The sequence below is a fragment of the Pelecanus crispus genome, chromosome 3 (assembly GCF_030463565.1).
Source record: "Pelecanus crispus isolate bPelCri1 chromosome 3, bPelCri1.pri, whole genome shotgun sequence".
In the NCBI taxonomy this organism is placed as follows: Eukaryota; Metazoa; Chordata; class Aves; order Pelecaniformes; family Pelecanidae; genus Pelecanus; species Pelecanus crispus.
In genome coordinates, this window is record NC_134645.1 from 90,942,443 (window position 1) to 90,957,847 (window position 15,405).

General features: G+C 36.7%; 1 protein-coding gene across 2 annotated transcripts in view; it reads left to right on the forward strand.

Annotated features, from left to right (window-relative positions):
* The window catches only part of RNGTT (RNA guanylyltransferase and 5'-phosphatase), a 196,152-nt gene that overhangs the window by 52,686 nt on the left and 128,061 nt on the right, over window positions 1-15,405 (forward strand). For both annotated transcript variants that reach the window (XM_075707673.1, XM_075707674.1), the window contains exon 10: window positions 5,278-5,349. In XM_075707673.1, coding sequence (XP_075563788.1) covers window positions 5,278-5,349 — 72 coding nt within the window. The remainder of the gene's footprint in view (window positions 1-5,277; window positions 5,350-15,405) is intronic.

Below are 15,405 nucleotides of genomic sequence, written 5' to 3' on the forward strand. Positions count from 1 at the left end.
CTTAATGATTCTCTTCTCGTTTTACTTACATTACAAAATAATCCAGCCACCAAGCCAGGAAACATGAAATTATTTTTCTCCCCTTAATTGGTTTAGTGGTGGACTTGGTAGTGTTAGGTTAATGGTTGGACTGGATGATGTTAAAGGTCTTTTCCAACCTAAATGATTCTATGATTCTATATATTGAAATGTATGCATAAATGTGTCTGTGGGGGCGTGGGAGAGGGTCTCTGATCTTCTGTGTTGTGTTTCCCCGATTTATAGTTTAAGTTGCTTAAGAATAAATGAAGGTCTAGGTTACCCAGGGCATGAACTATAACTTCAATTAATTTGTTGTTTTGTAAAAGCTTGACTGTTATATTGTGTTTCAGTTTTTCACTTTATTACCATAAAATTAGTTTTACTGTGACTTTCCCCCCCGCCCCCTTTTTCATGAATGGAAAGCAAAATTACATTAAATTTACAAGTATTGGTTGAATGAAGTACCTTGAGATAAAACTAAAACCTTTCAATGGATAAATACTTTTTGTAGTACACATTTCTAAATTTATTTAAGTATGGTCAGTTAAAAAAAAAAAAGCTGTTGATGGAATATTTTTCTTTTCAATTGAAATTCCTTTCAACAGGTTTGAGAATAAAAATTACCTATTATTTGAAGCATCAGAACAGCTTAACTTCATAATTGAATATTTGTTTAATGTTGGTGCCAAATGTAATTTCCATGACTGTTCCTTTATTCTGGATATATGCATGATTTCTTTCTGTTTTTAATCTATGGGAAGAAAAATGTGGCTTTTTTGTGTTAACATACTTTGCTAATTAGTGCTGAAGGGCTGTTGAAGTTAATTCTTTAATTACAGGTTGAAGTAGTTCATACCTACTGCCCTTGAAGTAGCTTTCTCTCTTTCAGAGAGTGAAAGTACAGAATGAGGTGGCCCAATTGGCAGTGCTTTACAGTAATCTTAAAAAGTATGAGAAAGAAGGAAAGACAAAACAGAGATAGCAGCAGCAAAACAAGTATTGGTGTTAAGAATACAAAACATTAGGTAACTTCCCCTAACTTTATTTAGAATGACAGCGTATATAAAAATTTCATAAAGGTGATTTCCATGAATTCAGGGATCTGTTAACTTGCTTTAAGGCTTCTGGTGTAAGCCTTTCATGTGGTTGTGTTTGAGAATTTCAAATGCGTTTACGGTTCACTTCAGGCTGAAGTTACTTGCAAATGGTTTTTACTATGATCAGTTACGTTTTGGGTGATGAGAGATCTCCTGTAGTACTCTGTGCTCATCTCCAGCTCTTCAGCTGTGATTGTTCTCCCAGCATGGAAGACAGTTTTCTGCAAAGCTCATTAAAGCTAATTTGAATATTACCTACAGGTGACTAGTATAATATGAAGTATTCCTTTAGAAGCCAAGTGTTTTGCATCCATACTGCTATCTGAGGGAATGCATAGATTTTTGTTCAAGTGTTTTGGCTGTCATGCAAGAAGACTAATTAGTTATTTTCAGGAACTTTCTTGGCATTCTGCTTAGTTGAGTAGAAAATGCAGAGGCATTCTTAGGCTTGAAATACTTTTTACAATTTTAATACAATTTTGTATATATTTTATTTATATATAAAATATTGTTCACTCTTGAAGACTTCGGAGGGCCAAGGATTCTGAAAGTTGAGAGCGAAGTTGAGATTGATTTATGGTTTTGTATCAGTACAGACCTCACTTATTTGTAACCTCTCTCAGAAATGACATAACTTATAACTTTTTGTGTTTGCAAAGGCTGGTACTTTGTGCAAAATACAATTTTTTTTTTTTTTTTTTTTTTAAAAAAAAAAAGCTCTTTTCATTCCTGAAATACAGCAGTGGCTAGAATTGTGTTAAAGGTAAACAGACAAAGGAAAGGCAAGGCACAGGAGGAAAAGGAACAATAAACAGATGTGTGATTAGATCTGATTCCATACTCTGTGTCAACAAAAAGTACATTCTGCAAGTGGCTGGTAAAATGAGATCCTTTGCTTTGTGATTAAATTTTGGATTATTTTAAGTCCAAGTTGCTTGCCAGATATGTGATTTCAGGAAAAAAGAAAAAGTCCATGAGCTGTCAGTCCAGCATTGTTCTTCTGGTATTTGTCCGGCTAAAAGCTCTTAGCTCAGTTGCTGTTTCTAATATGCTAGAAGACTATCCTCTGCAGCACCAGAATATTAAGAAAAGGAGATTAACACCAGCACAATTTTGCCACATTACACTGGCCATTGGACTTTGTTCTGCAAGTTCACAGGTTACACTAATACCTAAACTAGCAGCTAATGGACAAGTGGTAAAGATCATACTTACTAGCAGTGGTAATTTTGAAATGTGCAGTAGTGGCTGTAAATCTACATGGGGTCTATAAAAGGAAATGCATGGATGCAGTTGAGTCTTATGGATACTTTTGTGTTCTATTATCATGTCATGTGAGTGGTTTTGTGTTTAAGTTTTTCGTTATCTAAAAATTGGCTTAAATATAGCCTTACAGTGTCAGGTTATTAGTTAGATCAGAATGAGTGAGTTTGAATGTGATCAGTTTCTCAAATACTGCATTTTCCCTGCAGTCTCTGAACTTGTCTTTGAGGTCAATTCCCTGAATTATTTTTCAATTCTCATAATTTCAAGGAAGATTCTGAAATGAGACTGTTAAATAATGATGTGTTAGAGTATTTCTAATCTGAATCGTTCTTATGATTGCTTTACAGTTTTTGCCTTATGACAGTTGTATTGGTATAACTAATTGAGCAGTGAATGTTGTCATGATGGAGATGAGTAGTGCAGGAATTTGTCATCTCTACTTCTAAGGCATATTGTGCTATTGTTTATTTGCTCTGGTAGCTGGGATATCAGTCAGGATGTGAAAAGAGAACAAGAAGCAGGGGAGGAAGAAAAGTGAGGATGTGAGGAAAGAGACTAGTTTGACAAGTAATAGAGTCAAAAAGGCTTATACATGTCTGAAGTAGAGAAAAAGTTTCTTTATAACATTAATTTTGTGTTAAAACTGAACATTCCAGAGAAGGTTTAATAATCATTCTTGGTTGTCTTGTCTGTACTTTGTAATTCTTCTTAAACTGAATTATCCAGAGATTCAGATTTTGAAAATCAGGCATAAAATCTTGCAATACCAGACATTGAAATGTTTTCAGGGTTTTGCATCAAAGCTGAGGCTCTGAATATTCATGCTGAGGAAATGGGTCCTTAAACCTTAAATAACTGTTCAATTAAATGTATTTTAAAAATTTGTTTCACTTGCTAATGAGATCGAAACTTTAAAGAAATATGGTAGTATTTTTTTTTGGTTTCAGTTTTACTTTGTTATTTGTTTCATTTGATTACTACCAGGAATTCCTGGTGGGTCCCCCCCCATTATATCTTCCAACTCTTCCAAGGTTGACCATCATGCCTTCTTTCTCTCTTAGGTTGTACCTACTCCATCTGTTCTTGCAGTTAGTTATAAAATTTATTGTCAAAGAAGGCATTGCAGTGCTGCATCTGCCGTTCCTTTGATAGCTCACTGGTGCCTTACCTAAATACTGGAAAGTAACAGAATGGCATTTTGTTACATCCCTTCTATGTAGACTTTTTGCAAATGTTATTTGACAGTACCTGTGAATAAATGATTTTTAGAGTTAAGAATAAGGTATTGTAATGTTACAAAGGAATATTTTTCACTCATTGAATTATTTTTTTTTATTTTTAAATTTTTTAAAATGATGTGGAAAGATGTGTAAGGTCACCTCAGGTAGTCATTCACAACACCTGTGAATGCTGCATTTGGCTGTGAAAGCCCAATCTCATCTCAGTATTGTGTTCACAGAAGATGAGATTCCAAAATACTAAGTAGGCAACTTAAAGTTCCCAGTGGTTTTTGAGAACAACAGGTTCATGTCTTTTAGTTTACTTTTAAATGCTTCAAGCTTTGTGTTTGCTTTAAAACAAATCTATGTTTTTACAACTACTTGCTTATTTTTCAAAGCTAAATGTGATTAAATACTAGGTACAATTTAAGAAGCTTGATATGTTTACAGACTGAAAATCAGTCTTACCTTGAGAGTCGTGTTTGAGTTTACTGTGTAAAAGTTACGGATTCTAAAAGAAGTTAAAAGGTTGTAAAACATAAAAATGGTACTGACCTAGGAAGAAACAAACTAAACAAAATTAATTTGAGTTGATGTAAGGTTCTCTTTTGGAATGATTCTTGAGCTCACAATTTTGTTTTCATCATGCTATAGTGAAATATTTTCACCTTTTCCAATTGTTTTATCTCGTATGTGTGAATTTGGAATTTTAATTTGATATTGGCAGCAAAAAATCCTTAGCTGATACAACTAACTTATTAGCCAAGAATTGGGTGGGGCGAGGGTGGGCAGGGAGAAGATTGATTGCATTTAAAGAAGTGAATATTTTGAAGTTGTCTCTGAAAAAGATCTACCAGTTGGTTGATTGTTACCATTTTCAATTATGACTGATTTCTATGGAACTAAATATTTGTTATTTATCAAACTAATAAACTGTGCCTAATTCATATCATAGGAAGCCTGAATTACAGGTGTAAGCACCAGCATGTGAGATGTATATATTTTTGTATGTACCATTATGTTCAGGAAACATTTTTGTGTTTGGATGTTGATCGTTAATAGTCTTTCTTGTAGCTGACATATTTTCAGGGTGGTTTACCAGTATACATTGAGCGTTAAGTAATTTCATGCGATACAGATAGTATCTGTGATATTTCCATTTGAAGGAACCCTACTGTTTAGTCACAATGCAACATCCAAGCAAATTGCAGTTGTCACTGCTGCCTAGGACACTGTTAATGTGAAAAGATCCAACCTGAGCATAGAAAATGGATGTTAATGCTTGTTCTTTACTTCCTTGCTGTTGTACTTCTTACTGTAGGTGAGATTTCCAAAAGTGCTTGGTTGACTTAGGATTGCAATTCTTACGTTCCTAAAACCTCGTTATTCCCTCAAGAAAGGTAGTGATTTTGAAAGCTGTGGGTAAACTAACATATAAATGTTGCAGATCAGAATGTGGAGCCTTAGTACAGCTTCCTCGCTTCATGCTGAATGCTTCATGAGAGACATTTAAGACCATGATAATATTTTTATAATCTTGACCTATTGTAAAATCTTTCTGATAATAAAGATGTGGCCAGTGTTAGATTACACCTATGTGCACTAAGTGTAAATGCGTTTACATTCTTCTATAATCATGAAATAAATGTAAATGTCATCTCTTTTCTTTTAAGGAAATGATCATCGACAAAGTTAATGGACAGGTTGTCCCTCGGTACTTGATATATGACATTATTAAGTTTAATGTAAGTACTTTCAGTTTTATTGCTTTTATTATTAGTTATTGAATTTTTTTATTTCTATTTTAATCTTATTTGTATAAGTAAGAGCTTCAGAGTAAATTTAAACATCAAAAATGTTTGGGTATTTTGTAACTCGATAACAAGCAATGCATCAGAATTAAGACTGAAAGCAGCCATATAATACATGTTGATTTATTTCTACCTGCTCAAGAAAAGATGGTGGTTTGAAACAGTCCACTAAACATTGTTGGACAATTTCGCATTTCTAGAGCATGTTTGAACTATTTAGGCAGTGAAATTGAGAGTTAGCCTTTAAGTGGTATATTTGTTACCAGAGCATCACAGTGGTCCTCGTTAGGCTGCTTCATCACCTCTTTCTCAAATTTCTCTTTGAAACCAAGCAGCTGGTCCTCTGTTAAGTCCTCAACAGCAGGCTCTCCTGTTTATACTGTCTATTTATACAAATATGTATTAAAGAAATATATTGTGGAAGTTGTGGAAAGGGGGAAGCCTTCGTTGACAGCTGGGAATAAAGTCTTTGTGGTCACAAGAAAGAGCTGTTAAACAGTACAGAAAGTGAGAAACTTTTTTCTTTAAAGCAACTTTGAAATATGGTAAAGGTTTGAGCGTCACCAAAGGGCTTTTGTATGTTATCTTTTAGAGGTTTCTTTTTTTTTTTCTTATATTTTCCCCCCAAAAGTCATGATATATGTGGAACTTGGAGTTAGTCAGGGCAGGGTCTCCTACTGGAGCTTATTTGAAGAACTAACCTTGACAATGTGTTCCACTTGTTAGCCCTTACTATCACATAAATTTTCTAGTGATTTCTCTGTCATGTGTAAGAAAGAAAAATGTCCTTCGGGAAGGATCAATTTAGCCATATATACCTTTTTTAAAAACAATATTTAAAATAATTTTGTGGAAACAGAAAGTGTGTACTGGTTTTGGCTGGGATAGAGTTAATTTTCTTCACAGTAGCTAGTATTGGGCTATGTTTTGGATTTGTACTGAAAACAGTGTTGGCAACACAGGGATGTTTTAGTAATTGCTGAGCAGTGCTTACACAGAGTCAAGGCATTTTATTGCCTCTCACCCCACCCCACCAGCAAGCAGGCTGAGGGTGCACAAGAAGTTGGGAGGGGACACAGCCGGGACAGCTGACCCCAACTGACCAAAGGGATATTCCATACCATATGACATCATGCTCAGTATATAAAGCTGGGGGAAGGAGGACAAAGGGGTGGACATTCAGAGCAATGGCATTTGTCTTCCTAAGTAACCATTATGCATGATGGAGCCCTGCTTTCCTGGAAATGGCTTAAACACCTGCCTGCCGATGGGAAGTAGTGAATGAATTCCTTGTTTTGCTTTGCTTGTGTGCATGGCTTTTGCTTTACCTATTAAACTGTCTTTATCTCAACCCACGAGTTTTCGCACTTCTACTGTTCTGATTCTCTCCCCCATCCCACTGTGTGGGAGGGAGTGAGCGGCTGTGTGGTACTTAATTGCCTACTGTAGTTAAACCACAATAATGTGTTAAATTTAGTCACCAGACCTGTGACTAAGTAGCCCATGGAAAAACACTCTAGTATCTGTTAATGCTTCTGGAAAAACAAAAGTATGGTTTCAGTGCTCCTAACAGGACAAACGGTGTTACTAAACCATAGTGCATTTTGGACTTCTTAAACTACCATTGACTCTTCCAGACTTCAGTAAGATGCTACTCAGCTTGAGTAGGCCACTCGGTGTTAAGTGAAAATTGCAAATATAGGCATGGTACTAGTAACCAGAAATGACTTTGGTATTCTTGGAAGTGTAGTCACACTGTGACTTAGGACAGCTGCTTTTAAAAGTAATAGTTTGTGGGGAATACACGTTAGATTAGGAATAGAAGCTTTTTGTTAACTCATTTTAATTCTGCAAGTTGATGATCTATTCTTTAACCTTTTCTGAAAAGTAGGTGTTAGTTTCCTGGATCTGTCCTATGATTAGAACTTTTCAGTAAGCAGAAATTCTTTGTAGACTTCGGAAAAATATGATCTTCTAAAACCACACCTGGGTTCTTTTTTTTCCTTTACATTTTCTTCCTTGTTCCTCCACCCTCATGTTTATTTACCTTCCTGTCTTTCTTTGTCTCTACTCTCACTTTGTGTCTAACCTGCCATTCACTGCTGTCACTCTCCCTTTGAAAAATGAATGTAAGGTAGAAGCGTACAGACTCTTTCTTCCCTCAGTTTGGGATATGCATATACTGTCCTAGCAAAAGAACACTTTTGGAAAGTCATAATTATTTTGGTGAAATATTTTTTGGGGTGGAAGTGGAGGAAAGCCTCATTTGTAGCAAAGTGTCCAGCCTTAACATGAAAAATCCCACTTGGCAAACAGGAAAAATGATCAGAGGGTTCCAGAGGATTGTTAAGGTTTGGGAAAGACTGCTTTTGAGCAGGGCTGTGAATGATTTAAAGCTTGTTTGGTTTTGTTTGTTTGTTTTTTAAAATGCACTGGGAATGAGGGAGAGGAGTTAGTTACTACATAATATTTTAATGTCAAGGACAAATTAAGATAATGTTATCAGTATGAGTTCAAGCAGGGTTTCCGCTGCAAGAAGTCATTAGCAGTGGTCCTACTACAAAGATTTAAAAGCACAGTGGTTTTTAGGTTAATTTTAGAAGCTTAATTACAAAACTGGGCACCCGAGGATGTTTGGCTTGGCAAGAAACGATCAGCAGAATTTTATCACCAAGAGAGGTAAATGTATTGAAAACTTGTAATTGGCAAGAAATGGTAAGTTCCTTTTTAAGTTGTGTCAGTTAGATTTGTGTAAATTTTCCTAGCAGAGCTTCAAATCAAATAATTACACAAAGCATCAGTCCTATTTAAAAATGAAGCAAAACATCCTCCCCCTGAAACACCCCCCCCACCCCCCCCCCCAAAAAAAAACCCCAAAACAAACCCCAAAACAACCCAACAGACAGCTATATGCGGTGCTCTGGAATTTGACATTGTTCCTTTTGATCTTGAAAATAGTTGTGTTTTCTGAAGGTGAATGGTGGAGTTACTGTATTCACTGTCTGTCATGTGAGTTACAAGATTTCCAGCATGTCCCCCATCTCATCCTCCACACTGACTGAGCATACTCTGCTGCTAGAGATGTGACACTGCAGCTGGGGAAATGTGGATGCAAACCCAGTTGATGAACACCTTTGCTCAGGCAAGCCTCATGTTTAAGTCAGGTCTAGTGAACTAGAGATATTTTCAGCTGACCTTATTCTCAAATGCTCAACTGGTTTTGCTTGCACACCATCCCGTACTGGCTAAGTGCCACAAAGTTTTCTGGCTTTGTCAGAAGATTGCTTCTGAAATACCACATCCACAAATTCCACGTTAAGTCCCAAAGACTTGTGTGCACCACTAATAGTGCTGAGAATGTGTGTTAGGATGACCAGCATTAACACAAAAATACAGACGTTAGTACTAAAATAAGGTAATATATAGCTTTTCAGAATGCACCGTATATTTATAGTAAGATTTATGTCAACTTGTGCCCCTCAGGATGACTGTAAATAGTACAGTGAAAGCTGTTAACATGTATAGAGAAAAATCATGGAATTCAGTTTTAGATCACAGCAAAAGATGTCTACATAGGAAAAGTCTTAGGAAGAAGGAAAAACAAAAATTGGGTTTCAGTGATTGGGAGAGACCTGTACTGGAGTTCGTAGATTATATCCATCTTTCCACTATCTTGGCTGTCTCTTTCCATGATAAATTTTGTGTTGAATTCTGATGCTTGTCACCTATAGCTGCTGCAAAAGTCAGTCTTCAGGGATGCTGATGGAACCCTTTGACTTAATTTCTTTTTAATGACTGTTTCTGTGACATCTAGTTTCTAGAAGCTTGTGGTAACGCATCCCATTGTGTTACAAGATGCTTATGTCAGGAAAACCAAATGATTCTTCAGGAGATTAAAAAAGATTTTTTTTGTTGTCATCCTCTTTAGTCTGAATCATGATGTTCATTATTATTAATAGCAACTCAAAATACAACATTACTCTGTCACTGCTTTCACCTCACATGCTAAAATCAAGTTCATAGAAAGCAAGCTATATGCTAGTGAAATAAGCCCACCTTTTGACCTCAGCTCTTTGAGGAAACCCAGAGCAATCCCTACTTTTTCTTTTCTGCTTTGCTTGGTTCTTTCTATAAAGAGCAACTTGGAGTACATAAAATCATTGCTCAAAGCCCTTCCTGAGAGGCTGCATACACTTAAGAAATAAGACTGTGCAAGGAACAGGGTCCTGATGCTAAAACTCTATCATCTTTTCAAGTAGTTAAAATGGTCCCTGGCACAGTTTTGACCCTGGCTGGCTACAGTGCTCTTGAGCAATTCTCAAGAATAGTTTAAAGTTTAACATGGCGCAGGGACCATGGGCGCAGTTCAGGAAGTGCTGTTTTGTGAAACAGGTATTCTGCCATTAATATGCCTTTAGGGGCTTAGGACAGAGGGCAAGAAGGCTCCTTACATTGAAGAGGAGAGAGGAAATAAGGTGGAATAAAAAACAGTAGTACACCATAACATACCAAAGAATTCTCTTATGGAGAGTAAGGGAAGATCCAAGAAGCATCAAAACTAGTATGCCACTTCTGCTTGTCTGTGGAGAAGATGGCACCAATATAGGAAAGATGTCCTTATCCATGTCAAGTCATGTTTGTCATGTGCAATGTTTCTAGAAGTAGAAATCAATTGTAACACAGTTTATCTTTTCTTACAACCTAAATGGAGATTTTTTTTCTAAGAAGAATCTTTTTCTTGTTGAAAAATGACAAATTATTTCTTAAAAATGCATGTATTTATTTGGCTGTTAAAATTTTAATTCAGGATTTTCTTTGTCCGCATTTATGTCACTGTGCGTGTGCTCTGCACACATGAAAGCTGGATTTTTTCATGTTCCTCTGAACATAAAAGGCTGATTCCTTACGGTGTTTAGTCTTAATGAGTACAGAGCTAAATCCCTGCAATGCCTGTTACTTTTCAGCCTCCTGATTTGTGTCTGTATGTAGTTGAGTTCATTATTATAACAACTGTATGGCATTACCTCTTTCACCTGAATAGTGAATAAAAGGTTCAAATTTGGTGGGTAATTCTAGTGCAACAGAGGAAGCTGACGATAGAATAATTAACAGTCCCAGAAGTGAATACAAGTAAATCCAAATCGCTATTCATCAGAAACAATCCACAAAAGAATGTGTCTTCATTCTTCTGTTATCTTTGAGAGAGCTCTCCCTGAGAAACCTTGTTTTGAGAGGCTTTTTCTTAGATCATATTCAATAGCTGTGTATAGATGTATAGACACTAAACTTAAGCAACTATTTTTTTCTTTAGTTAACTAATGAAAACTATCACTGGCATAATGTAGGATCTAATTAATGTATTCTTAGCAAAGACACTGAAAATCAGTAGTACCTTTCCTCTTCCTTTCTAACCCTGGCCTCTAAATTTTTAAACTCTAGCCAAGTTTTCATGAGACCAGATTGCAATGGTAAGAATAGATTGAATGCTTGAAAAAGAATAATTATTTTAATGTGTAGAAAGGAGGTAGAATTTTGATTAAATTTCCTAATTCTCTGTGCATTAAATTAAGTCAAGATCAAGATTTCTTTGGTTCTTATTATGTATAAGAGTGCTGTAGCTATTAGATAATATTTGTCATGGTAAACACATATGCTGGTCATAAATCCTGCCCACAGCCAATGTGCTCATTGAATTCATGCATGAAAAATTTTTGTTTTAAATCGCTGTAAAATATTACCATGTCTGACTTTTCTGTTACAAAGCTTATTTTAAAGTGATGTAAAGCTCACAGTATATGCTGTATCATTTATTAGCCTATTAACCTCATCTTAAAAATGTACTGTGAAAATTTTGAGGGCACAATACAGAGACGCAAGCGTTTAATTGCATCTTTTCTGTTTACAAATGCACCTGGCTGCTAGTGACCCTTCTGCTCTTACTTTTAATTCTGAGGTTATTTCTCAAATGTTACCACTTCAAAATACAGATTTAAAATGCTTTTCTTACTACTAGTACCCTGGAAAATGAGGATGCCATTTACTCTTGCCCCCTTTCTATTATTTCCTGTGGAGACATACCTAACAAGTGTCCAAATGTTTGTAACAGTGCTTTTACTGTGTGTTATGTTCTCAAAATCTGTATATATCACTTCATTCTAGCATGGCTCAGAGGTGTCAGGTAAATGAAATACAGAGCATCTACTCAATTGTGTCTTGCTTTGCTTTCTTGTGTCACACGGGGAGAGATGCATGAAGATTGCTTGTAGCTACACTGCTCCGACACCTTAATTCCAGAGCCTCTCCTCTATTTCTAAATCCCTTGCTTGAATTTGTGAGGTTACACAGGTGCTAGCGCCACTGCTTCCTCCTCCCATTTTTATAATGCAATTTACTGAGAGCAGGGACTAATGGCCAGGTAAGTTGTTTTGGTATTCTTTAGGCTATATGAATAGAGTATCATTACAGAATAGGGAGGGCAACAAATGGTGGACTAGGAGGGCTTATAAGATAGGGAATCAAGGCAGTAGGGGAGTGATGCGGCAGAAGCTTTTGGGTCTGTGGAGATGGATCGACAGAAATGTGTCTGAGTTAGTTGTCTTTTTCAAAGTCTTTCCTGCCTTATTCCCCTTCCCTGTTGATCATCTTTTATTCGCCATTGAAAACCTGACTTGTATGTCTGAGCAGCAAAATTTGCAAATTTCCTTACCTCTTCTGTAAACTTCCAAACGGAAAATTTGTGTTTTCTTCCCTGTTGCTTCTTGTGGTTGAGTGAAGTGCATGTGCAACTGCAAAGTAGCATTTTTATGCATTTATGCATCTCTCTTTTTAAAGCTCTCTTCTCCTATGATGCCTATGAAAAGTAAATTATTGCCGAAGAGTGATAACTAGTACATGCTGACCAGGATATCTTTGGTGTTTTCATGTTCTTAATTTTATATTTTTTATCTAATAAGCTGCTTATTACTGAGGAGCATTCTTTAGCATTGTAATTAGTTTGAAGTTTGACTGTTTTGCTTGCTGGTTAGATTGTGTGAAAAATACATCTGATTTCTTCCTTTCCCTTGCCATCTCTGAGTTAGATCCTCCTTTTCCCGACGCAGGGTGCACTGTGGATCACAGTGAAGGTGGTTTGTTTTCCACATTTGCAAAAACAAAGAATGCTTAATGGAATATTATATAAAAGCAAAGGGTGTGTATTAAATTTTGTCATGTCTTGTTTTATTCCCCAAAGGTAAGTGTTTCGATACCTTAACATGAAGTGTGTCTCATGAGAACCTTTTTGAATGGCAGATTATCACTAGTATAATTGTCAGGGGAGGAGGCACAAAGTATTGCTCCTGGGAGAGAGATATGGGGACAGGTAGTTCTCCAAGAGCAGCTTTAGAAGTTGCCATGATACTAAATCCTTTGTATTTTTCAGGTGTTTGGGTTCTGTAGGTTTTACTCTTGCATGTTTACTCTGACGTGACACTTTTTCAGCAAACCATTAAACTTACTACAAAAAATACAAAGTGAGACCTGAAAGTTTAAGGTGCGTTGTAAATGAAAACAACTCTGAAATATTTCAAACCTTATACAATTTAGAGAATAAAGTCCACAAACAATTTTTTTTTGTTTTTAGAAGGTCTTTTTAAAGAGCTTTTCTCAGTGTTTTTACTAAACAGTTTCCTGCCTCTCACTTTTTTAGCATTAAAAACCTTCACTTCTTATTTCCAGTATTTTTTAGTCATCTTCTTGTGCTAGGAACTGTAACATACGATTAAATAGAAAAACTGTCTCACTCAGCTTGCAGTTTATAAGTCATTCCCATAGGAACTACCAAATGGACTTAAACTGAACTTCTGTCTCAGGCAAATATTCAGATCTCTCAAGAATTTGGCAGTGATCACAACTGACATGGAAAGTGTGAAAAACTACAGTGGGGCAGGTTTTGTACTGGGAATGAAGTCTAACACAGGGCTTTTTTTGTCCAGTATATTTCAAAAGAGGAAAACCTATAGGCAAAATAGAGGATGTTTGGGGGGGATATCATGTGGAAGCAGTGCGAGTGTGTTCAAATGTTGTCACATCTTATTTCCCTAACTTAAATTCCTCCTTTTCTACAGTTAATCTAGCATAATATTTCATATTTTCAGCTTTCTCCCTGTCTCTTGCCTTCCCATCTTTTCCTGTTTCTAGGGGAAAAGAACTAAAGAAAAAAAAAATAAAGTCAATAAGAAGGATGTACCAGATCTAAAATAACGATATAATTTAGGATAGGTTTTATGAAGGTGAAAGCAGGACCTCTAATATTTTCTTTTCCATGGCTGATATGTTTGAATAACTTCAGTGACTGTTATGGTCTAGGAGAGAATGTGAAGGCCATATTTTCATCGTTTTTAGAATATTTATCTTGTTTAAAAGAAATATGAAGAAAAATACCACTTTTGAAGTGAGTATAATAGTAATTAATCAGTATTTCTTACTCATAAGCTAACCATGCACACAATGAACTAGATATCTTAAAGACAGATTGCGTACTGAAGTTACAGATCTTTTACAAATCTTCAGGAGTATAACATCTATTACAAGCAGATACTTAATTTTTAGTTCTATCATGGTTTAGGAAAGGTGGGTGGTTCCTTTTCTAAGATAGCATTTGTCAATCAGTGCTGACTGTTACTACTTTCCCCCTCCCCCCCAGTTCTTAGGAGACTTTATGCTTACTGGAGTGATAAATCTTCATCATAAAGACAGCCCTGTAAAAACTCAGCAATAGCTATTCTTATGAAGAGTCACTGTGAATGGCTGGTAGAAAGGAAGAGAGTGTGGGGAGAGTAGAAGCAGAAAGAGAAAATATTGACTGAACCATCTAGTATCTGTTGCGCTTAAGGTAAGGATGCCTCCATACTACGTGCAATAACAGCACTAGGAAAAATAATTGGGGAAAAAAAAGAATCAGTAAAGCCCTATGTTCAATATTTGAATTTGCAGATAGCTGAAATTCAGTGCAAAATAAATTATTTAAATTTATATTTCCCTGGGAGAACCACGTGCAATCTTTTTGTGTGTAAATATCCAGTGATGATGATGGTGAATCTGTTTTATAGTTATGAGTTATTAGAATTATGACGTTTACTTCTGTAACTAGAAATAGGAAGTTCATCTACTCCTCAGATTACTTGCGGGGAGGCAGCCAGTCTAGAGAACATAATTCCTTTTGGTTTTAATCATTTACATCCCAGTAAAATCCCCTTATTGAGTTCTGTTTTTGAAGGCTCAGATGGATTTATAAGGATTATCAAGAGCCTAAATGAAGCCACTCTACATGCAATCAAACAATGAATTGGACTGAATTGTCTGTGCTCCCAAAATAGCAGCTACTAAGCTTTCAGTGTGTAACTGGAGCTTTGTTTTCAAAAGAGAGGGCTTAGTTGTTCATCCATGGTAGATGCCCGTTTCCATAAGTCTGCCTCTTTATTGCACAACGTTGTGGTGGGTTGACCCTGGCTGGACGCCAGGTGCCCACCAAAGGTGCTCTGTCACTCCCCTTCTCAACTGGACAGGGCAGAGAAAATATAATGAAAAGCTCGTGGGTCGAGATAAGGACAGGGGGAGGTCACTCAGCAATTACCGTCACGGGCAAATCAGACTCGACTTGGGGAAATAAATTTAATTTACTACCAGTCAAATCAGAGTTAGGTAATGAGAAATAAACCCAAATCTTAAAACACCTTCCCCCCACCCCTCCCTTCTTCCCAGGCTCTGCTTCGCTCCTGATTTTCTCTGCCTCCTCCCTCCAAGCGTCACAGGGGGACGGGGAATGGGGGTTGTGGTCAGTTCATCACACCTTGTCTCTGCCGCTCCTTCCCCCTCAGGGGAAACACTCCTCACACTCTTCCCCTGCTCCAGCGTGGGGTCCCTCCCACGGCAGACAGTCCTCCATGAACTTCTCCAACGTGGGTCCTTCCCACAGGCTGCAGTTCTTCACGAACTGCTCCAGTGTGGGTC